At 41.2% G+C, this 25,143-nt stretch overlaps 1 protein-coding gene across 1 annotated transcript in view; it reads left to right on the forward strand.

The window, feature by feature from the left end:
* DOCK3 (dedicator of cytokinesis 3) overlaps window positions 1-25,015 on the forward strand; it is a 204,284-nt gene extending 179,269 nt beyond the window's left edge. The window contains 16 exon segments of the mRNA XM_034066545.1: window positions 551-692; window positions 1,963-2,129; window positions 2,673-2,759; window positions 3,220-3,399; window positions 4,376-4,459; window positions 5,688-5,804; window positions 6,886-7,007; window positions 8,508-8,643; window positions 9,132-9,186; window positions 9,189-9,278; window positions 11,212-11,364; window positions 14,803-14,921; window positions 15,826-15,913; window positions 19,275-19,397; window positions 19,982-20,064; window positions 20,544-25,015. Of these exon segments, the coding sequence (XP_033922436.1) occupies window positions 551-692; window positions 1,963-2,129; window positions 2,673-2,759; window positions 3,220-3,399; window positions 4,376-4,459; window positions 5,688-5,804; window positions 6,886-7,007; window positions 8,508-8,643; window positions 9,132-9,186; window positions 9,189-9,278; window positions 11,212-11,364; window positions 14,803-14,921; window positions 15,826-15,913; window positions 19,275-19,397; window positions 19,982-20,064; window positions 20,544-21,050 (2,253 nt within the window). The 3' untranslated portion in view covers window positions 21,051-25,015.
* The last annotated feature ends 128 nt before the right edge of the window (window positions 25,016-25,143 follow it).

Raw genomic sequence — 25,143 nt, forward strand, 5'->3', positions numbered from 1 at the left:
GTGATGAAGCAGTGATTTTTGTGAAGAGTTTGTTACAACTCCTCTCTAAGGATAACTGATAAATTGGTAAACATATCTGTCTCCCACTGTTCTATGGAATGCTGAGGACCTTTATCCATCTGGTGTAAATTGTATTTGACAGCAGCTTTCCCACTGTAGAGCAGTGAGCTGGTGACTTGGTATTAAGTTTTGATTGATATGTTTCAGTATAGTCGATTTAAAAAAATGTCCCTTTTCAGTTGTCTGAAAAGCAAATAAGAAAAGACAATAGGACTGAATGCTGTGTGTGTATGGATCAGAGGCATCTTTCTGCTGAGAGGTCACTGGAACAGCCTACTTATTCATCACTTCTTGATGAAATGCTTTGTAAAGAAAAAGGAAGGAATTATTCCTGTATCAGCTGTGTTAAATGCACATTTTACTCTCACATTAGCATATTGACACTGTCATTTGTCTTTGGGTTTGAAGCAGTAAAATTTAAAGTGAGATAAAAGCCAACAGAATTTTACTTACTTTTAAGGAGACTAATTTATGCTTGTCCTTCTTGCAGAACAAGGAGTATGTTTGTCGGGGCCACGACTATGAGAGGCTGGAAGCCTTCCAGCAGAGGATGCTAAGTGAGTTCCCACAGGCCATTGCAATGCAGCACCCAAACCATCCGGATGACTCGATACTGCAGTGTGATGCCCAGTGTATCCTTCAATGATCTGAGTAGAACAACTGTGGTGTTCAGAGTAGATCTGAGTAGAACAACTGTGTGTACAGAGAAGGGAGGTACTGAGAAGGTCATCAACCTGGACACCTCAGTTCCTCAGTGCCTTAGGTACAAAACCATGTCCTATAGACAAACCCACACTCCTGTCTATAGCAGACATTAACTGTGTTACGCGCTTCTGAAAAGAATGGTCATGTCTGCTTAGTCACATCCTTGTGTTAGCTTTCCATCATCATTGCCATAATGTGTGTTTTGTGTCCTTAAAAGTATTCTTGGTATCTTCTCTTGGAGAACACTTTGTTGGGAATGGATAGTAGTTCCAAAGTGTTATTTTCCACTGCATTTTATTTTTCACATCAGTACTATTATATTTGCAGTCTCCCTTTTCCTTTAAACTGCTGAACCATTTCATACCTAAGGCTTTGAATCTCATTTCCTCTCACTGGTAATCTGTACTGTGATTTAATGCAACCAGTACAATTCTATATACATTTAAGGACTGAACCATATAACATTTAATGTGTCTGCAGAGACTTGTGGAGATTTCAGTCATGAGAACACTGCTGTTTGGCTTGTGTGACAGCAGCAAAGATACTACACAGGCCTTTAGCCATCAGGAAACTGTCACCAAGTGAACTCTCCTGAAATAGGTTGCTGTTTGCCACTTGTCTTTTGTAACACATGCTTTTCACCCTTCTTTGCTGTATAACACTGGTACTTTCATAGACAGAGGGGTTGTTTGTACTTCGGTTGGTTTGTTTATGCTTGCAGAGAGCTTCTCTGTAACACTGAGGTTAAAGTGGTTTAGTTAAACTGTACTGTAAATTGATGGAATGAGGACACCTTTGGTTTGTAGACAAAGCTGAAGTATCTATGGTGAAATCTGTCAAATGGAAATATTATTTAGATACAAGTGCATTGACTGAAGTTTCTGCACAAATGAGGCGCCTAGCTCTAATGAAACTGATAGGAACTGGGTATTTTCCCTGCTTTAGGTATTTTGGATGTCTTACTACATACTCTCTTCATCCTCAGTTATCGTCCTCTTTGGCTAATCTGGCTGTGAGGTACTGTAACTCTGTAGACTCTCCTAGGACACTAGCATTCTGTTGTTTCACTTGCAAAAGAAGAGTATTAGAAAATGCAGAGGAGCATGACTTACTGAATTCACCATCCTTTTTCTCCCACAGCAGGGATAGCTTTTCTGTTTGATGTCCTGTGGCTTTCTTTGACTACCTAATTTACAGATCTACAGATCTATGCAGTGACTCCCATCCCAGACAATATAGATGTGTTGCAAATGGACCGTGTCCCTGATCGCATAAAGAGCTTTTACCGAGTCAACAACATCCGGAAATTCCGCTATGACAGGCCCTTCCACAAAGGCCCAAAGGACAAGGAGAATGAATTTAAGGTAGAAGCAGCAAATAAGCAGGGTTTAAGTGTTTGTCTCTTCAAGGAAAATACTGTCTTGTTATTTTATGCTGATACAGCCTTTCAAATAACCCTGATTTGATGGCCAGAGATGCTGTAGTAACTCAAATAACAAGTAGCTGTTGCATCTAAAGGTTACACACCTGACCTGATAAAAGCATTGTCTAGTTTAAAGGTGAATTGTAGTGCCAGGAGGAATGCATTTTAAAGCAAGGATGGGGTTTTTTTCATTTGGCTGGATTCTTTTTCCTTACTGCCATATCTATGTCCACAATGTCATCTTGGTTCCCCTGACCAACCTTTAGAAATGAATGGAGATCTTCAATGTGTTGCTTTAGAGCATATTGAATTCTGGATTTGTTGTTCCAAGTGACTTTCAACATGACATTCTGCAAAACGAGTTACTGTTCAGGAGCTTGATGTATTCTTTTCTGAACTTTACCCACTTAGCACCTCTAGTAAGAGTACAGATGATGTGATTGTGATTCACCTTGTACCTCACATCCTCAATTACTCTTTGCAGAGCTTGTGGATTGAACGAACCACTCTGACCTTAACTCACAGCTTGCCTGGGATTTCTCGTTGGTTTGAAGTGGAGAGAAGAGAGCTGGTAACATTCATAGTTCCTGTGATTGGGGTTTGAAATGATGAGTTCCTGAGAACATGGGATAGGCAGCTTAAAACTCCTTTGGCTGAAATCTTGCAGTGTAAAATGATGAAGTTTACCAATGATTAAGTATGTCCTTTTTCTACCATTTAGTCTAAACAATTGCTGAATGTCACCGGGGGAATTATGTGAGGGAACGTGACAGTATAATGGAGACACTGCCAAAAAGATGCAATAATTGCACCATTGCCATGTCTTCAGAATACAGAAAGAAGCTATCATAATTCGGTGACCTGAAATACAGCATTGCCAACAGTGAAGTTTATTATGTAGCTTATTTTATACAAAGCAGTAAAAACTAAGAGAGATCACTGAACAATCCCAGAGTATAATTTCATTACAAGGGTGATAATAAATCTCAGTGAAGTGTCCGTGGAATAAACTATATTTTATTGCCTTTGAGGTTGAAGTAAGTCCCTTGGAAAACGCCATTCAAGTGGTTGAGAACAAAAACCAGGAGCTGAGAACACTGATAAGCCAGTACCAGCATAAACAAATGCATGGTAACATTAATCTTCTCAGCATGTGTCTGAATGGAGTGATTGATGCAGCAGTTAATGGGGGAATTGCACGGTACCAGGAGGTAAGCCAGGCTCTGCTTTCAAATTTACTATCACCTTTTGTCAATTTTATTTCCATTTCTGTTTCAAAGAGAATATGACTTAAGAAGATAAGGAATTTTCACCTACATTATCTAAATATTAGGTCAAAACCCCTACTTGATTATTCTGCATCAGTGTGTAGCCACGTCTCAACAGGAGGATCCAGAGATGGAGCTGGAATATTGCACTACAGTAGGTGCAGTTGACAGTGGGGTTTCTCAAGAATTAAACTTGGCTTAGCCGATAATCCTCACTTGGCAGGAAAGAGTGAAACGGGTTGTTTGTACTGCTTACATTATACATTTATTTTGCAATACAATCATGTAATGGGACTCATGGTAATTGAGACTGATTGGGCCTGTAATCAGGAAAACCCACGAATTTGTGCTACTCAACCATTATGTTTGCTTGCCTAATTTCAGACTCACTGTAACCCTAAATTGATCTTGCATGCAGTGTGTTAGTGGGCATCATCTTTGGCAAGCTGTTACTTAAACTCTGCATTGCAAAAGGTAAGTCTAGGGTGAAATACTGCAAAATAGCAGCAGTGGTCCAGGGGTGTGGGACACATCTTCCCTACAGAGCCATGAAGAGAACACTCTCCACGCCTTACATTAGTTACCACTTCACTCACTTAATTTCTGTATCTTTAGACAGTTCTGTGAAGGAAACGATATAAAATTCAACTAACTGGATGATACAAGGCTCAGGAGTACTGCTTATCACTGTCACATGGAGAAACCTGGTCAGATCTTCATCTCGGTTGCTAAAACCATACTCTAGTTTTACCCAGATCCCAGAGTGCTAAAAGCAATAAAAATGAGCTGCTGCTGTTAGCTTAACATATCTAGTTTTCCTAAGATGCTTGGACCTTTTCCTCTCATCCTTTGGCACCAAGTTACACTGAATTATCTTCCAGTAAGCTGAAGTCTTTTTCTTTTTTCCCTTTTCCTACAGGCTTTTTTTGATAAAGATTACATCACAAAACACCCTGGAGATGCAGAGAAGATCACACAGCTCAAGGAACTCATGCAGGAACAGGTACTGGTTTTCAGATGCAAAAGAATATTATTACAGTGTTTGGGTTCATCAGCAGTCAGTCTAGACATAACGGATCCAACTGATGCATTCAGAAGCAAACAATTTTGATACAGGAGATCTAAAAAACGGGGAAGATGGCCAAGGAGTTTATGAACAAGCCATTCACCTTATGGGATGTGAGGTGAAGCTCAGTTTGAAGTACATTAATTTTGTTGTCTCCATTTATTATCCGGTAGGCATCTTGCTACGTTTCAAGCTTGCTGTTCATTTTTGGCATTTTGAGTTATGTCTTCCCAATAAATATCAAAGACAGAGACAGAACGGGTCAGGGTTGTGCTTAAACTGGCAGAGTTGCTTAGGCAGACTTAATGCCTGCTTATATTATCTGCAGTTTTATTTTTCTTTAGTGCCCCTGTGAACTATCTTGATAGATAAAGCTAGCTGGATGCTTTGATGGGAGCGAAATCAGAAAATCACATCCCTCATAACTGGCAGTGTGGCAAGATATACCCCATTAAACAGTGTGTCCAAGTCTGAACAGAGCTGCCTGGCCTGTTTCTGCAACAAATCACTTAACTGCATTTCAGATTTCCCATCTGTAAAATAAAGATAATGCTTATCTCCCTTCAGTCCTCAAGAGGATGTTTGAAGATTAATTAGTTATTGTTTGTACAGATTTTGGATCACGTAGGGAATTATATACATCTTCAGCCTACTATCATCACTGTTTTCTTTCAACTGAGAGCTTATATAATCTCATTCAACCACTAGTATTGTATGTTTGATCTCTGGAAAAGTGACCTTTGAAAACAGATAATGAGCAACACAAAGAGTGACTGTGCATTGTCACTGCTGCTGTTCTGCTTGAGTATCAGAAACTCCTTTTAGAAGTCTCTGTTGGCAACTTTGACCCCTTCTCTGACACAGGGTGGAAGGAATTTCCTCTGTGTGAGGATGTAATGCAGTTCACACTGGAAAGGGAATCAAACTGGTAATTTCTTCGTTATCTCTTAACATAATCCAACATGACATAAATGTGCTTGTCTCACAAAGTACTTTCTGAAGTGCTATGAATTTGCCAGGCCTCCTTAGACTTGCTTCATGATCAGCAGCCTTGTAAATGAACTGTGGCATATTTTACAGTACTCCCTTGCATTGACAGAGCTGCAGGACAGGCTCTTAGACTCGAGCTGTTTGGGTTTGTGATGTGATGTTTTCTTTTTACCAGGTACATGTCTTAGGAGTGGGTCTGGCAGTCCATGAGAAATTTGTACACCCAGAAATGCGTCCCCTGCATAAGAAACTCATAGACCAGTTCCAGATGATGCGATCCAGTCTGTACCATGTAAGCTGACATACTCAGAGTTATGATTTAATGTCTGTTAGTTGCAGTAAAGTTTATTCTGAACTGGGCTTGAGTCAGCATTGCTGAATCTAATGGACTGACAGATAATCAAAAGAATACTTAATTTTTGTGCAAGAAGGAAGTCTGTACCTAGTCTGTATGTTAACTTAGCCTCTCCTTTAATCCAGAATTTAAAATGTTTGTGTGACCTTCACTGTACCACAGAACAATTGTAAAGCTTGATTTTAAATTACTGCCTTACACAGCAGAAAATGATGTAAAGCAGAGGAAGAAAGATTAAAAGAAAGTGTTAGATGTTGAGCTCTTTGAAAGAGCTGCTGCAATTTGGAGAAGCATGACATGGATTACGCCCTCCAGAAGTGTTCTTGTGTAGATAGCAATAGAAATTCCTGTTGGAATTCTTCCAAGAATGGTACCTTTCCTTCCTTGTCTGCTCTGCTGTACTTAAGTATCTTTCTCAAGACATCTTTCCCAGATGGGTCTCAGACATTTGCAGTGCATTCTCCTCTTCTTGGTACAGTGAAATCTTTAGGAATACCTAGATGCAATTTTGACCATTATCACAATCAAACTAAAGGGTATCTTTCTATTAGCACTTTACTTTCAATGTATTTTCCAAGATAGCTTCTAACTTGAAGGCTTTCTCATCCACTCTTAGAAGTGAACACTATGTAAGGACAGCCAGAAATAACAGCACCGGAATTTTACGGTGTGGCCTTTCTCTTTCAAAGCAGATGAGATCTGCAGAGGTCACAGGTGACAGTTTTTGTTCACTACCTTTCTTGAGAGTTTGGGCATGATCTGTATTGTTGAGTGCACGTTCCTTTGTTCTGGAAAATGCAGGTGGCTATAATTTTGGCCACATTATGCCTCTATTTTTCTCCTTAATTCCTGAAGCAGTGGCTAGAAAGGTTTATTGGAAATAAACAGAATGGGGTTTTAAAGCACTACAGCTCTTTATCCTGTGGAAATAAGAGCAAGGAAACAGGTAAGGACTTTTCTGAGAAGAAAACTTGTATTTTTCCACAACCAACTTAGCTAAAGTATGCTTCCTTTGCAGGAGTTACCAGGTTTGGATAAGCTGAGTCCGGCCTGTTCTGGCACTAGTACACCACGCAGCAATGTTCTGGTTTCACATGGACCTATGAGCCCAGAAAGCATAAAGCTGGTGCATCGACACAGGTACCTCGGGTTTCTTTGACTGAAATATCCAGGATCTCTGCATGCTGTTGCGTTAAGATTCAAGGATCTGAGAACTGGCTGTAACAGTACTGCAAGAGGAGGAGGATGAGTTTTGGCAGAAGTGCTTTCTGTCTTCATTCAGTGCTAATTATTGAAGTTTGAGGATTGGAATGAAAAAGTTGAGAAATCCAATTTGCAGTAAATGCTGAACACCTCCAGGTGTTACTCCATCGCTACTATAGAAGCAGAAACAGATTATCTGCTACTCAGACTTCCAGATTCAATCGGACTTTGGAGGTTCCACCTTCTCTTAAGCAAACATCAAATAAATAGGTCCTTACAAAAATAATATTTTATTGCTTGTTTTAGAACCCAACTCAGTATGTGCCCATTTTTAAGGATCAAAGAATGGTCGTATTGTTTTTTTATAATTCTGATCAAATCAGAACCCAAATATAAGAAAGGCTGCTGAGATGTTTTGAGTAGAATGCCACAGAATGGCTCAGCCTTCACAGAACCATCTGAAAATGTGTATGCTTATTCAAACTGAATACCATCTAGGAAAACTGAGATCATGATGGAGGATAAAAATTGGGATTTTCAGGGCAAAACGGTGGTTTTGTATCCAGCCAAAACTGGTTATTTGAAGATGTTCATATCCATGCCAATATGACAAACAGTGATGGGAATGTCACTGAAGCTAATTGTACTTTTAAGTTGGATTTCTCTTGGTGGGTCTACGTGGCTTAGCTGGTTTTAAAGCCTGCCATGAAAAGCTGTGGAAGCTTGGTCTTGAGTACACCATCCAGGATGGTGTCATTCTTTTTACTACTAAAATTGAGTAGCTCTTACACTTTAGTGACTTCGCAACTGACAACTGTTGTCCCGAGTTTCTTCTCCAGAATTCCTCACTCTGTAAAGCCTCTTTCAGTTCTCAGGGCAAACAAGGGAGATCCTCTAGTGTACACAATATGTATTTGTGTGTGTGGTGACAATGAAAATTCGATTTCCTGAGTGCGATGAGGGTGCAGCCTGCACACCAGCTGGGCTGTATTAATTTACTGTCAGCTACAAAGTTGCCTTCAACTTGCTGAGGCCCAACAGATGCAAGAAGGAAAACTGTATTTTGACCTGTGTGTCTTGTGTTTGCCTTCCTTTGGCATGTGTTCTTGAAGCTGCTCCCACTCATCATGCATCAGCATTAAAAATGAGAGAGGTTTCAAAAAGCTCTGTTATAAACGAATATGCACTCAGCATCATGATGTGATGTTAACGTGGCTTTTATTCCAAAATTCTGCATCCTGTGTTGTCTTACGTGTGACCTTATTGTCACTTATTTCACATTTATGGATTTGTTTAAGCTTATTTGGCCTGATTTTTTAGAAGCATCTGACACCTAGAGGTGACCTAAAGCATCAGGTAACTGTAGGTACTTACAGCTTGCAAAACACAAGGTCAAAAAATAATTCTGCCTTTGTTCTGTCTCTGGTTTTATTCCAGCCCACTGAACTTGCTTGGTTCAGTCCGACACTCATCATCCTCTCTGTCATCCCACACCTCCAGTGAGACAGGAAACCTGGTTATCCTAACAGACAGCTCTGTGGGGGAGACTGCTGAAGACATGTACCACATGCAGGTACAGCTCCAGCACAGCCAGCAGCGGCTGTCAGAGACAACACAGAACATGCTCTGGAGGGTTATGGTTAGGAGGAGTACACTTCACCTACACACATACATTGCATCTGCCCTGTGATGTTTTTCTCAAAGGACTGAATAAGCAGAATCTAACACTGGTCAAGAAAGGTGACACTGTAACTCAGTTAGGTTTGCTCTGAGGAGAATCACTGTATTTGTACAGATCTGGTGGTCCAAGATCATACCGTTGCTCTGAGAAAGTGAGATTTTAGTTGGCATGTTATTTATCTGACCTGTTCTTATGCAGTTAGGATTGCTCTTGGTTTGTGGGAGGGTGAAATGAGTCACACAGTCCTGAGGAGTGCTGATTAATGGCCAGCACCAAAGCTATTTCCTAGACAGAGGATGCACTGGGTGATCAGAGGCAGGTAAATATCTAATGCACTGATCCGCTCAGTCCTCTCTCAGTGATTCCTCTGCCTCCTTCAGCTTGTTTACCCTAACTCCAGGTACCAAAGCTCAGTCACCAATGACTCTGTTTTGTCCCGTCCCAGGCTAGCCCTTCCACCTCAAGCCTGAGCTCCACACACTCGGCACCCTCCCAGATGATTAACTCTGCCCCTTCCAGTGCTCGAGGTAAGAACGGATGGGCCCAACTGAAGGGTTAAGTGTCTCTGCAGGCATTCCCTGAACCTGGCAAGCCAGCCAAAGGCCACCTACACTGAAATACACTGCTGTTTCTCTTTTGGAGCTGTAAATGCCTGTTCAAAAACTGTTGCTTAAAAATGCTTTTCATTCTCCAGAAATGGATTCAATGATTTATTTCTTTTTTTCAGCGGTATTTTAGAATGTATCTTTAATACATGCTGGTTTCAGGCAGTCGAATTTCATAATGATTTCCATTGTTCCGCCACAGCACTGTGCAGGCAGTCAGGAGGAAAATAAGAACAGTCTTTGGTACAGTAATTAAAAGAAAGAGAGAGATCATGAACACAAAGGAAAAAAATCATTTTCCACATTTAATGAAATTATGGCACAAAAAAGAACTTGAGGCAGTTTAGCAGAAATGTGTGTATACAAAACATAGGTATACAATGAATGTTGAAAGATAGGAATTTTAACTATTGGCATTAAAGAAGGGCTTCCCTGCTGGGAAATTCTTGAAGAAATGAAAAATGCAAAGACAGACTCCAGGGGTACTCATAATGGTTCTGCTGTTACAGTAGCTGGGCTTGATATTGCTCATCATTTTCTTCTCAAGCCTCAGAGCTGAAGCAAAACCGTTTTGTGCAATTGCCTGACTTTGGTAACTTCTGTTCAAGTTTTGTTTCCTCTCATTTTCGATTCTCAATTGCAGGTTCACAAATTTCTCAACACTTTTCACAGGCATCTGAGGAAGGTATCCAGGATATAGACGGAGATACACACTGATATTTAAATCTTACCTGTTTTTTCCATACAGGAGAACTGTATGTCTCCTTATGGACAGAGAATACAGAGAAGGGTGCTTTCTCTCAGGCCAGCTCAGTCTTGCACTGAAACATTAATTGACTGGCTGTTGTTATGACACAAATGCATCAAAGTGATTTAATTTACAACTCAGATGGAGTATGAAGGTGAGAAGTGGACATCCTCAGATAAAGGCAAATAGCTTCACAAATTACCAAGGGCTAGAAGGGAAATAATGACAATTCAAATAGTGAAGTAACCAGATGAAACTGGAACAAACAGGAAAGGGAAAAGGGGACCGAGTACAGGGCTGTCACGTCAGGAAGATGTCCTTAAATGGATGTGCTTCAGCTGGCATGTGAGGTCTGAATCTCTTGGGGTTTGGTGCTCACAGTGACAGGCTGTGACAGCCTTTCTGAGCTTGACAACCTCACAGCATCACCAGCTTCCCTCTTCACTGTATTCTTTGTTCTTGCTTAGAAAACAATGCTGAATGCTACAAAGAGTATAGTGCTGATGAATGAGCCAACAGCACCTCCCAGAGATGAGAACTAGACACTGTAAATGACCACAGAGAAAGCAGTAACAGAAGTAATGATTTTTAAAACTAGTTCAATATATGTATCTATCTATTTTATTCTTCACTCTTACTAACTTGTTTTGCTAGCCTATGATACGACATTTCTTCTCTGCTAGTTTCGTTCACTTTTAAGTTAGGTGAGCACAGCATTCGGACATTACCCACTGATGACAGGATTTCACTTCCAGTGAAGTCCCAGATGCTCTCTGTGTTTCACACTGTGCACGTTCACTACTGTGGTTATTACAACACCACTGTCTGGAATGGAGTTGTTTGTAACAAGAAAAAACCCTTACACCTAAGTTCCACTGTGGTAATAGAGCTTTGTTTTTCTCCTTGGTGATTTTTCCTTTTGTTTTGTTTTTTAATTGGGTGAATTGAATGGTTGTGAAAATGAGAGACCAGTATCATAGGCTGGAGCAAGGTACTTCAGAAACCTTACATGTGCAGCTCTGTCAATGCACCTCTATCCTTTCTTTTTTCTTTTTCTTTTTTTTTTCCTTTTTTTTTTGGTATTTATTTATATTCTTTTTAATTTAGTGCTGGTGAAAGGTGCTGGATTGACACCACTGGAGGCTGAAGCCCTCTATTTACCCACAGAGCAGATACAGCATGGGCGGCAGCCGTGCAAGTTTCCCCACGCTGCCCCCACCAATGTGCCTCATCTCTGTCCTGGAGGGACCACCTCTAGAGGTGAGAGGATAGTTCAGTCACCATGACCCATCCAATCCTTGGCCTTTCTGCTGAGACTGCCAACAAAGCTATGATAGTCACGATGCTGCAGCTGAACCACGTTTCACATGGGAAGTATATGAAGGCCAACGATTCATTTCGTACAGGCCACCTAAATTTACCAACTTAGCATCTTTGTCACCTGTGGCTTTAACTCGAGCATGGTTAAGTAGGGTTTCTAGGTTTTTGTCAGGTGCTTAAATGCTTCTCTAATTGGTTCAAACATTAGAGATGAAACCCGGCTATCCTTTTATCCAGATGTTTATACCACCTTCTCTGTTTAACTGCAGAGTCCTTTCTGGAGCTCAGCTACTAGCACTGTTCTCAGGGTATCTTTATAATACAGATTAGTTCTATAAGTGACCAAAAGAAGCCATGGCAGTTTGTAATAAGAATCCAGCAGAAATTTAAATTGTACTTCCAATTCTTCACTTCCAAAACATGACCCTTTCATTGATGTTTAAAACAGCAACACAGCAAATGATTGGCCAGTCCAAAGAAAATAATAAAGCCATTAATCCAAAATTTTTAAAGGATACTTATCAAGACAGTAGATTAATGACTTGGTATCACTGAACAGCAGATTAAAGCAGCAAACCTTACACTGTTGTAATACAAACAAGTTAGAGCAAAATTCTTAAATAGAATTGTAATCAGAATACAGTAAGAACTTTCTAACTGTGCTAATGATAAAGGCATTACTGTGTTTCAGATGAACAAGCTTCTTCCCTATTAAGAAAGTAACAAAGGTTTTGGATGGAGGATCAATAAGAAATTCAGAGTTTGGTTTGGCCTCATTTGAGGTGACTCATGAGGCAGTGCTCTAACCTTACTGCAGTTAAAAGATTGCATAAGCTCATGTTTGTTAAGCAGAAATTGTAATGCAAAACAGCCTGGCAAGAGCTAGGAATTGGTATGGGGTTTTCAGTAACTTAATTTAAAATATGGTTGGGACTCCTCCAGTTGCTCTAAAAGCACTTCCCACTTGACACTAGATGACTCGCCTCTAAAAGCATTCCTACTCCTTCCTCAACACAGGCCCTTTTTCAAGGTGTAGGAAGAGTCCTGGTGTCTTACTCAGCACTTTGCAAGAATCCATGTGCTTACATTAAAAACTTCCTTCTTAAAGCAAAAAAAAGTAATGATTTGGTGCAGGAGATAACTGTTTTCATAACAGTAATGAAAATGATGCATCAGAAGGGATTAATTGATTTGGGAGTTTAACTACATTTAAGTTTCAGTTCCATTCCTTAAAACTGCTACTTGTCATAATTAGATTAGCATTTTCATAATTAAAAAAAAGAAAAACTACCACTGCTTCAACATAGGTTTTTCTCTCTCATTAATAGTACGTTCAGTGCAGCACACGTCCAGTGTACCAAGCTACAGGCTAAAAGGAATAAGCCCTGATACATGCTGCAGTGTCTCATATGGCCACTGACTTTGTTTTTTGAGTCTAACAGCCCATGAGAGGAGCCATGGTAGTTGTGCTCACTCTGTGCAAAGAAGCAGACCTGATTTTTATTAATAAAAGCTTCAGTTATAGCCACTCCTCTTGTGGCCCACAGTTCAAAAGTATCAGTACTTAATTTTGGTGGCAGACTGGATACTTGGCATAATCTGTTACAATCCTATAGCTATAGTTATTTCAAATTTAGGGTACCAAACAGCAGAGCTGTTTTGTAAACTAGACTGCCACCTTACTTAGCACGTATGGGATTTTTCAGGTCATGCAGAGCAAGGGCTGTGGAAACTATAATCCCATACAAACTAATTGCACATAAAGGTGGTTTGCATCTTAGACATAAAAGAACAAGGATAACAAGATAAAAAGGAAAAGTTTACAGTGTAGGTTGTGCTGTGACATAGTTCTGGGCACACCTAAATGTTCAGCATCCTTACATTGGTCATGCAGAAACAGGACTATCTGTCATGTGTGAGTAAAAGAGACTCAGCATAAAGCGTTAACACTGTGTTTTCCAAGCTGATGTTGTATATAAGAGCAAATTATGTTGTCTAATTATGTTTCTGTTTTATGTCTGGGGAGAAAATGAGTTCGGAACTAGAATGCAGATACTCTGCGGCTGTTCATGTCGGAGTGGGGGTGTAGATTAATCTGGGATCTGCCACCCCTGATGGAATTGTTGCAATTGTAGGACCTTATCCTGCATTCTGCTGGACACATTGTTCCTTCCACTGTGTGCTGAGTATCAGTCCCCAAAACTGCATGTTTGCTTTTGCTGGGGTAAAAGCTGCATTAACCAGCACCAATGCCTTTGCTCATATGTTGGAGTGCTGCTCAGGTAATGTGTGTGGTTGTGGAAAGTTTGCAAAGCAGGCATGTATTCCCAACAGCCGGCATGGCTCTGTAATGCGCTGTGTGCTGCCATCTGTTAAGTGCGTGTCTGTGACGCAATGAAATTAGCAGTGCAAATTAAAGCTCACTCCAGCAGCTTCAGAACATCAATTCCTGCCTAATACTGTGCATCCCAAGGGATGCATGTATCAGTAATCTCAGAATTCAGGAAGTCACTAATGAGAATCATTCTCTTGGGAAATCCATTGTCAGCTGTTGCATATCAGAAGGCATATTGTTACGTGACACTTACTGAAGGACGCGAGTCTCAAGTAATTCCACACTCCAGGAAGCTTAAATACCCCAACATTTTAAATGGCAACTACATAGATAACTAAGAGTTAAGCCAAGTATATTTCTACTAGCTAACTCTAAACACTGGTAAATGTCCTGCTGTCATAAAACGGCTCAGATACCAACATGCTCAGCAGCACTCATATGCTACCCAGCAGCATTGTAAGCAAACTACACCCGCATTTATAGACAGTTCTGTTTGCTATTGGGTTTTTATTTTGCTGTAACAAAGAGGAAGCTGAGACCAAGGTATCACCAGCTAAATGGTAACACCTCAGGCTACCTCCACGAGAACTAAGGAATGAGGTAGCTTCCTGCAGCTTCCTGCATCTCCAGCTTCTATCCCTTTCTTCCACATTCAGTCCTAAAATGCAGTTTTATGGAATTCTATAACTCTGCAATACTTTATGGAGCAAGGGAGCATTAGGCATTTTACAGCAGCTGATTCCACACAGGTGCCCACTTTATTATTTAAGAGGAAACACTTTCCAACAGACAACTAGGGACACATACATCTTACACCCTTCATGTGGTATGTCCTCAATTGTATATAACAAGCCAGGTGTTACCTCATCCTCGTGCTATGCACCCCACCAACAGTTAGCTGCTTAGTGGGCTCAGCACCATGTTTTCTTGAGTCCTGTAAGATCATCCGTCCGAACAAAGTGCAAGGAGGAGTAGCTCCCTGGGCATGCGGAGACCTGGCTGTTGTTTGTCACGTGTACGTGATTGCTCTCACTTGTTTACAGGCTCTCCCTCTCTACCAGATAAGTACCGCCACTCTCGGGAGATGATGATGTTGCTGCCAGCCCATCGGGACCGACCCAGCAGCGCCATGTATCCCGCAGCTATTATGGAAAACGGACAGGTAGCAGATCTCCTTTCTGTTAGTTCAACCCCTGAAACTGACACTTTGGTTTTACTCTTTCTGAGCACCTTAAAGTTTCCCTTTTTATTTCCGGAAAGCACAACGTCTAGCTTAGGATCATTCTGCAGGGGCAATGCAACTTTTCATCCCCTAGAGCCATCCCTTTTGTAGTCAAGTGCTACAAACTGTAATGACTGAAATTGCAAATACAACCTGTGAAAATGGACTCTTCTTACTTCCTAACTTTATCCTGCGAGCCCTGATCCACTGCAGGTAGTCACACCATTTTATTGATTAATTTTTCTAGAACCATGGCCATCCTTTGCAGTTCAGCCTCAGAGTTGATTCTGAATAGCTTTATTGTGGTTTCCAGGGGCTGAAATAATATGCTGATACAGGGTTTCCAAACAGTCTGTGCCTGTATCTACTACTTTTTCTGGACAAGCTGAAAAATTAAGAGTGCTTGCATGTAAGCATTTTAATCTGGCCCTGGCATGCACTTTTGAAGGGAATCACTTCAGTTCACATCAGAGAACTCCCTCGCAGCATGCAAACCTCAGAGCATGAACACTCAGTTCTTTCAAATGATACCAAAGCAAAAGGTGAGCTCCATAAGGGCACATAATGGATCCAAGCTGATAATGGGCACGAGACCAGGCCAGACCTAGTCTGAAGTAACTCCTCCAGAGAAAACAAGCATCATGGCACGTGGGTCCTCAGCACTGTTACACTGTCTGGTGTTGCACTGCAGTACTTACTAAGGTAGACACAGCCTAAGGTTCCCATGCATTTTTTAGTTAAGAAACTTTATTTGCTCATAAGAAGCCTGAGGGTTCTGCACAGCTGGGCTGTAACCGGTTTCTTTTCTTTTTTACTTTTCTTTGCTAACTTTGTTCTCCCTTAGCCTCCAAACTTCCAGCGCGCCTTGATCCAACAGATGATTGGACCATGCAAACCGTGCAGTGATCCCAACCTGTCTGTGGCTGAGAAAGGTACTCTTTGTCCTACTTGGCATGCGTGCTTTCTAAAATACTATCCCTCTGTTCATGCTACAGCAAGTAACGAATGGGCTTTTGCATCTCCTGGCAGAGTGCGTTCTTTCACATTGTTTTAATTAACAGTTTAATTAACCGGGCCTTCTGCCAACCTCTGGTCATTTCAGATCATTCACACAAGGCTGGAGTTGCACAAACCTCTTTATTTCAGAAAGCTTGTTACTGAAACAAATCCTGCAGCCTTTCTCCAGCAAAACTTCCAAAGCAGCACATGAGAAGCTGTCTGAAAGAAGAGTGCAAGATTTGGACTGTACTTTAAAATCATGAGAGATACTGGTTTTTTTAATATGCATTTATTTTCCCAAATATTAACATCTCCTGGAATGCCTTTCAGGGGTAGTTTTCTGTTTATTGAAGTTTATTATTAGGAATGTATACTTTCTTATCTCATTGCTTTGAAAACAATAGGCAGAGCCCCTGCAGAGAAAAAAACATGAAAGAAGAGCAAGAGTTGGTTTGTCGGGGGCCAGAGAAAAGGAGGAGCTTGTGAAAGGGGTGGCATGGATAAAGTAATAGGCTCAAAAAAATTACCTAAAAAGCAGCATTCTGAAAAAGCAGAAAAGAGCAAAATTCCTGAGTCAAAATCTGAGGCCAGAAGGATGCCCCAGCAAGCAGCAGTCTCATGTATTGCTGGGAAAAATGGTACCTTACAAGGTTTATAAGGCCAGGAAAAACCATCGCAACTCTCTAGTCTGACCTACAGAATGAACTCCATGAGTCTTTTATCAGTAGTTTTGGCTTCAGTGACTGTGCCTGAACTGAATTGTATCCTAAGAAAAAAAAAATCCAGATTTTATTTTAGGATTTCTAAAAACTCAGCCTCCACAACCTTACCAGTGTCACAGCCTTATGGAGCAGTCCAGCCTGAAACCAAGAGCCAACCTACAGTTCTGATGAAATGGCAGAACGATGGCTTGATGACAATAATAAATGATGACAACAGAGTTCAGAGTAGGGGGTTAGGGGTTAAGAGCTCCATCTTAGCTCAAATGTTAGTTTGAACTGAACATACGACAGAGACCTTTTTACTGGACAGGAGAAAGATCTAGAAAAGGAAGTAAGTATTTATTAGCTCTCTCAGAAGAATACTTGAATTTGTATTTGTGGGTGATGCTATGCAAGAGTGTAGTATACAGTGCAAAGAGAAGGGGATCAAAGGCAGAATCCCCTCCAGAAGCCGGAAGAAACCATGAAAGACATCGATGATGTTCAGTAAGTGTTCTTAGGGAATACTGTGATGGGATCCCAGCTCCTCAGCCAGGTTGGTAGCATCAATGCAGTTACAGGCATCATCATTCTAAGGCAGGATACCATGTGTCTTAGGTTTTGTTAACAGTCATTCCCTGTGAATTCACCCACCCCCTTCCTTGCCATGTCAGAAGCTCAGCTCACTAATTCGCACTGACAGCAGGGTGACATCAGTTGCCTGGAGCAGAATGGTTCAAATGCAGCTTCCCTACTAATTAAACTTGGCCACTGAGCATGGTTACAGAGAGAGAGATGGGCTAGGACAGAGCACTGGGAGCTCCCAGATTAGGTTTCTCCATGAAGCATTTTGGATAAAACACTGGTTTTAACAGGCAGCAATCACTCTCCAAAAGCATCTGACCTTAGGATTTCCAGCACTCCTAAATAAGAGTAAAAAGGCCATGAATGAGGAAATACTGAGGAAATTATAAATGGATTATGCACTGGGGTACCAGGTTCTCTTCTTCACATTCTTCTTCTGCAGCTCAGTATTCAAAAAACAAAACCAAAACAAAAGCCAAGCACAACACTCACTTCACAGGCCAAGGCACTGAGGTTTTGTTCTGCCCTTTTCACTTGCTGCTGGTAAACTGCAGGAAATTGTTATGCATCTTGTCCCTCTGTTTTAGCTTTCTGACACCTAATGCAGTACTGCAGATGGGAGCACTCTGGCATGTGTACAGGGTGCTCAGAAAATTCACCTGAAGCCACATTACGTGTCTTGAAATGTAGCCTTTGGTTTGAACCTGTTCTCTGTCAAATTTCTTACTGTCTTCCTTGTTTGCCTTTCTCAGTTTGAGCGTCTCTCTTTAAAAGCATTTACTTTATGGGGTTTCTTCTGTCTTATGAAGCTGTCACTTCGCAATCTTTCTTGCTTTAGGGAATTTTAGGTCTCAGGCAGCCTGTGTTCATGTTAACTCATGAACTAAGGAGAAAAAATAACACCAAAGCAACTTTTCAGAGTCATTTTAGAAAAGAAACACGCCAAAACGTGGCTGCAGGGATTTTAATTAAGGAGAAATGTTCTTCAACTGTCAAATTCCATGTTTATTTCTCCAGGCTTCCATTTTCCAAATGGAAGATGGAAACAGTTATTCTTATCTCAGTTTTCTTTAGTAGGCCTTACTGAGTTATTTTGTTTTCCTTTTTTCTTTGCTAATCTGAAGAAATCACTTATTGTTTTTAAATACACATAACAACTGTTGCCTATCTTCTCAGAACTAATTAGGTCTTGCGGTGTGTTTGGAAGAAAGGAAGGTGCATTTTAATGTTTAAGGTTGACAGAACTCTCAAGATCTTGAAAACTGTTCAGGTTAGAAACAGCTTTTATTGCTGAAAAAAACAGATTCACAAAAATCATACTCAGTATCTGTTGCATGATCAAGCCTTCCTCTCTCTATACTTCCTGATTAACAGACATGATCTCTTCAGGTGACTAATACAAGGAGTCTGAACTGCTGTCCATCTTGAACTCTGATCAAAATCCTTGATCAACTCTGTACCTTAGTAAATCAGAGCTTTAAAGTAATGATTTCTTTTATAACAGACTGAGGTGTGATTTCCCTCATGTCCTTTATTCAGTGTTCACTTAGCCACTGCAGTGTAGCAACAGGCCTTCCTGTGTTTCATGTGGATTTTACCACTTGTTCCTTTCTGCTCTGTCATCACTTAACCACCAAGCACAGATCTAGCTGCTGTTTCATCAATGAGATTTCATTTCTACTTTGTCAATGGTTAGCAAGAAAAAAAAACCCTAGCAGAGTTCTACTGCTCTTCAGACCTGAGAGAAATGAGCCAAGGGGTCATGGCAGGGAGACAGGCAGACTAACACTATGATCACCTAACTCTTGCTTTCTTAACTAAGCAACCTATAAACTTACTTAACACACTGTAGACTAGACAATGTCTTTGTATGCTTTCAATCCTCCTGTTCAAGTCCCTACAATCTGTCTCTCTACTGCTGAAGAGCCCACTGGAAAGCCAGTCCTTCTGGCCAGCCCCACAACCCCCTTGTTATATTCCCCAAGTTAAATCTGTTTCAATCCTTCAGCTGTGCCAGCAGCGCCCAGTAGCTGGAGCCTAGACAGCGGAACCAGAGAGACCCTGCCATTCCTGTCTGCCCACGCTGGGAGCATCTTGGCCCTACCAGTGCCTCCCCGAAGCCTGCCCCATGGTAAGGAAATGCCCAGTAGGCCTGCTGCGTAAATCCTGCAGAGAGAAATCTACACCATCTGAAAGCTGACTTTAGCCTCTTCCCCCACCACCACATGAAAACGAATCAGAAGCAAAAACCCAAAGTCTTTCCTGGTCTGCTCAGTTTGCACTGGACAAAGTTTTCAGCTCTTTCTCACAAAATCTTCAAATTTGTTGCAGTCCTTACACTAATATGGACTAATGTGTCTTCTTGGGCCAGAATTAGGTGTGCAAGTGTGAAATTTGGCCTGGCGTGCCAGTGACCATCTTTAGTAGTAATTTAAGGTTACAAAGCTATTAAATGAAACTTCAAAAGTTCATTGTTTTATGAGCCTGTTGCCTTGCCATGAGATCCTTGATAATAGGGGTGGGTGGAAATATCACTGTGCTTCTCATTAGCATTTTGTGTATGACAGATGCACTCTATACCTGTCAGAAAGGAAACTCTAGGTTGGAGTTACCAGCAGTTGGAGATGTAACCTGGCATTACAGAGCCTAAATCCCAGCTCTTTGGCTGCAGTGAGGCAGCACCAGTCTGCATTTCTGATCCTTGTCTCATTCCAGGACACTACTCACTGCACTTTGATGCCTTCCACCACCAGCTCAGTGATGCTCCTCCGGCACTGCCTGCACGAACTTTGCGCAAGGTAAAAAGCAGGAAAGCAGAGAGGGGTGTAGAAGAAAAATAACAAACTCCTGAAGGAGTCCCCTTCCTCTGCTCCCTCCAAGCAGCTTCTGAATACAGAAACACTGTTTCTAACATGCTAGTAATTTATAAAGCTCGTAACTTATTCCAGAGTTGAATTCTACAGAAGTAACTTACACATGTTCTAGGCCCTTCCACTTTCCTTCTTTGCATCATATACTGTGATGCAGGCACCCTGGTTTTCACCTCAACTACTGTTTAACAGCTCTGGTAGTGGTAAATGCACTTGTCTGCCCACAAGAGGTAATTTCATATAAGTCAGGGAAGGGCACATGTAATGCAATCAATCATCATTGATATTCTGAACACAAACAGAACTGCACCATTGTTAACATCGCTGTCAAAAGCTGCAGTATGGAACAAGGTGCAGCACTGCCTCCTTTTGTGAATCTTAACCTGGTTTTGTTTTTCTCCAAACAGTCCCCTCTTCATCCTATCCCTGCATCACCCACCAGTCCACAGTCTGGTCTAGATGGAAGTAACTCCACTTTATCCGGTAGTGCCAGCAGTGGTGTTTCTTCCTTGAGTGAAAGCAATTTTGGACATTCTTCTGAACCACCTCCTCGCACAGACACCATGGATTCTGTCCCCAGCCAGGCCTGGAACACTGATGAAGATCTAGAGACACCCTACCTCCCTGTCAGGTACAGTCTCTCTGAGCCTGATGTCCTAGAGTCACTCAAGTCCCAGCCATGCCGAAGCCACTCTGCTCCAACTGGAGTCATTCCTCAGGACACCATGGACCCTCCTGCTCTACCCCCCAAACCGTACCACTCCCGGCTGCCAAACATGGAGAACGAGGAGGGGATGATCATTGAAGATGATGACAAACACCGTCCACTGCATCGTAAAGTGTCCCAACCAGTGAGTGCTGGAAAGGAAGAGCAGGCCAGGGTAGCATGGGAGCATGGCATCAGTGAGCAGTAGGGACAACTCCTGGTAAGCAGCAGCATCGTTCCAGGTCTGCCTGCAAAGCAGAGAAAGGAGGACTCGGAGAACAGCAAACCAGTTTTCTACTGCCGCAAGTTTATGTCTGGAGCCCCAGAGCAATCGGGCCAGCATGGGAGGTTGCTGCTTTTGTTTTTAATTTCTTTTTACACCTTTCCGTTATGTTTTTTAACTTTCTGTGCAGTGGACAGTTTGCTCCTTCTGCAGTTTCTTAACCACATTTTATGGCAGATGAGCCATAGAGACTGGTAGAAGCTGAAAAATACACTTTTGAGCAGAGGGGGGAAAAAGGGGGAAGGTGGCAAGTTGATTTTGAAACTGCTTTCCTCCTGGTTCTGAGACGCACACAAGTAGAAGCAGTTGCACTAGGGACCTATTTCTTTGCTGTACAGAAGTGAAAGCTCATTGCTGAAATCAGGGATTCTATGAACTGTCAGGCTGGAAGGTGCATGAGCTGTGGAAAGAGAAATTCTAAGAAGAAATTGGCTCTTTTGAGAGCAGGTTTGTACATATCTGTGCAGTGATCTCCCTGCATTGGTTCATAGGTGCTGAGGCAATCTAACCAGTGCTGATGCACTGATTTCCAAGGTATCATTTCCAACAAACTCTGCCTCCTTTGTTTTTTACGTACTGTTTGATTTCTTAAATTTGGCTTTCACTGGCTAAACCAACCTGCTTTCTCATTGGAACCATATGCTATTCATCTGTGCTACAGAATGAGAGGGGGTTAGTAGCCACTGGAGCTGCAACCTAATTGTAGGCCTTTCCCGTGCCCAGCTTTGGGCAGGCTGTTGACACCAGCATTTCTATTCCAGTTAAGAAAAAATAAAAAAAATAAAAAAAATAAAGAAAAACACAACCAAATTGAATTTCTTCTGCCACAAGCTGGTTGATTGACCCAGCCAGGAAAATTAAGGTGGCTTAAATGCATCATATCCAACAATCCTTGCCTCAGGGCCAAACATCACAGTTCTCACCAAGTTCCATCCCCCAGGAGCTGAGATTCATTCCCTGTTATCATAATGTCCTCAGTCCCCACAAAAACCTCACTGCAGCTGGTGTGCAGAAAGAATCTCCATCCCTCAGAGTAGACAGAGAATACCAACATTCAAGAACTGCCCAGTATATAGTGTACACCCTACAGTCAGGGATCTTAAAGGCAACCTGTAAAGAAGAAATGTTGTTTTCCTCTTTTGCTTTTTTACAATGTATAAAGAAGCTTTAAGAGCTTCTTGTTCTCTATTCTGAAAGGTTGATTTCTTTTGTCCTCAGGCAGCAATACAGCCTTCCCTCCAACCCCTCCATCACCACCTTTGTTTTTATTGACAGATTCCAGAACAAAAGCAAGAAACAGTGGTGAAGACAGTACAGGCCTATGAACACAAAACAAGCCTTTTAATCAGCATTTTCTCAGTTCAAGTACATGACAAACCAGGAAAAAATTCTGTGGGTAATAGAACCAAGATCTGTTCTTTGAAAAGAATACTGAGAAATCTTTTAATTCCTGTTTTCCTAAGTTTTTTTTCAAGAAACTTTGAGAGTATCAAATACTCACTGTATTTAAATAAGCAATGTTCCTTCCCCTGACCATGCCCACACACATCTCAGCCTTTCTTAGAACTCTCTTTACCCACAGGCTCCAAAGTATACTCCAGAGGATGGGAACATACCACCCTCTTTCTTACCACTGAAAAGTCTGAAGCAAATTCAGATCAGAGACTTACCTCCACTATAGAAATTAGTGTCAGAAACAGGAATAGCACTCAACTTTTATAATAAATTCTTGCCCTAACCACAAACAGCATAAAGAAGCAAAAAAGGATTATTATAACTCTTTTACAGGTCACCTTTAGCACTACCTCTCAATACAGGACTGGGCAGAGTACATTGCTTCTGAACTCTCCTAAAGATGGTCTGTCTGTACAAAGCCTGGACTCAGCGGTTGTATGAAGGGGATTTTAAGAGGATTTGTTTATTTTCTTTCTCAAGCTCTAGCCCATGCAAAACTCCTAAGTTATGAATTTGTTTCTTAAATGGCCTATTTGGCTGGAACAAAGTCTCTCTTGCTTCCTCTATTTTGTTACTAACACAGGCTGCTTGTAATCATTATATCCTTCACAACTAAGACAACAGTAATAAAACCTGGCCTATAGTGGATGTTTCATCTCCAGCAGGAAGGAATTTTCCAATGCTAGGACAGTCCAAACCATTAAAGAACCAAGCTGGATCTCTGGTATAGAACACATGTGAAAACTCAACTCAAAATCATGTTTTTGGTGAAGGTAAGTCAAGATAATTCCTCAGAAGTGAGTGACATATGTTCACATACGCTATTCTCTCCAGTCTGAGTGAGACTCTTCAAGTGAAGGTTTCAAGAGAACTAAGTATTCAATTCCATCTCCCCTGCCCTTATTGGGGCTTTTTGGGTTGGTTTGGTTGGTTTTTGTTGTTGTTTGGCAGGAAGATTAACAGTACTACATGTAGTGACTTACTGAGCTTCCTTATTGCAAAAACACAGCAGGTCTTGCAAATAAAACCAAGAATGCAACTAACATGGGACTAAATCCCAGTCAGCTGGAAAACCTGCCCATTAGAGCTCTAATCAGTCTCCTAAAACATACCATCTTGCTCTGATGAAAGACATTATACTACAGCAGTGAGTCCATTTTGGGAGTCTGACATTGCTATGTATTTGTAAGGGTTTGAAGATCAATCAGATCATGTATATAAATGCCTTGTTAACGGCAGTGCCACACAGAGAAGGACAGAATAAATTGCTGAATTTACCAAATTTAAGCTTCTGTGGAGTTAAATTTCTGTTACTGTTCTGGTATCTGCCAAGTGTTCTGTCTCCCTTTTCAGTGCTTGCCTTAAAGGGGACAGAAGACAGAAAGACTTAAGATTTTGGGAATGTTGGAACTAATACTTCTTGGAACTAATACTTCTCTGTAGGGTGAGGTGTCTTACAGCATAGTACAACTCCAACACCAAGCTCGGTTCTGGAGTAGGAGGAAGCAACAGCAGTTGTTGTACTTGCCCAGCAGGACTGAAGATTCCTTGTATAAACCACAGCAACAGGATGTTTTGAACAGGACCTTGTCATTCTATATTTAACTGTAATTCAAACTTAATATGTACTTGCCTTCATTGGGTTTTCTTTGCGTAACAAAATAGCATGTGCACTCCTGAGAAAATTGGTGGAATTCTGCTACAAATCTCTCACTGGCCCCATCTGAAACAAAAATGAGAAGGAACTACAGTAGTAGAAGAAAAGCAATTAAAACAATTTCTCTGAATCCTACAGTTTTTCTCCAATGGTTGGGTTGGGTTTATTACTATGTGCAAGACCAAGATTCTTTTCCTCCTTTTGGTTTTTAGCTTACTTACCCTTTCTTAGGTAAGGGATATTGCATATCCCTTCTGTGGGAGAATCAGCCAAAACTGGGGAGGCTGGAGAGAGCAAGAGCCTTTGGGAAACAAATTATGTGATATTTAAAATTTCCTCTGATCATGCTTCTTTGTAAATACCCCCATTTGAATGCTGTGTATTTGTACAGGAAATTGAGCAAAAAATGTATAGATTGTGATGTCTGACTGGTATTCTGCCCTGTAAATGTGTTTTTAACCTCTGGCATTCTGTGCTTATTTAAAAAAAGGCAAAAACCTCTAACCACTTCTCTTTTGTGTATTCATGTTTAAAATAAAATGAAAACAGCTATCTTATCTATAATGGAAATCCAATTTAAAAGGAAACAGAATAATTTGTACAAGTGTCCTAAAGGTACTTCATTGTATATATTGTGATAGCATGTTTCCAGAACCAACAAATAAGTGGTGTGAATTTTAGATGTAAATATCTACCATTTGTTTTGGGTTTCTTTCCCTTACCCATTCACTCGACTGCTGTGATGTGGAATTAAAGATTAATACCTGACATTAAAACAGTAGAGCTGTATGTTCGTTGCTGTCCTCCAGCCAGGGTTATCCTCAGGCTGAACCCTCAGGTTCATGAGGAATGTGGGACCAGCCATCCCTTCCCATTTTTGTGTCAATGAGGTAAATGGGGGTGATC

Source organism: Melopsittacus undulatus, chromosome 9 (assembly GCF_012275295.1).
Source record: "Melopsittacus undulatus isolate bMelUnd1 chromosome 9, bMelUnd1.mat.Z, whole genome shotgun sequence".
NCBI classification, from domain to species: domain Eukaryota; kingdom Metazoa; phylum Chordata; class Aves; order Psittaciformes; family Psittaculidae; genus Melopsittacus; species Melopsittacus undulatus.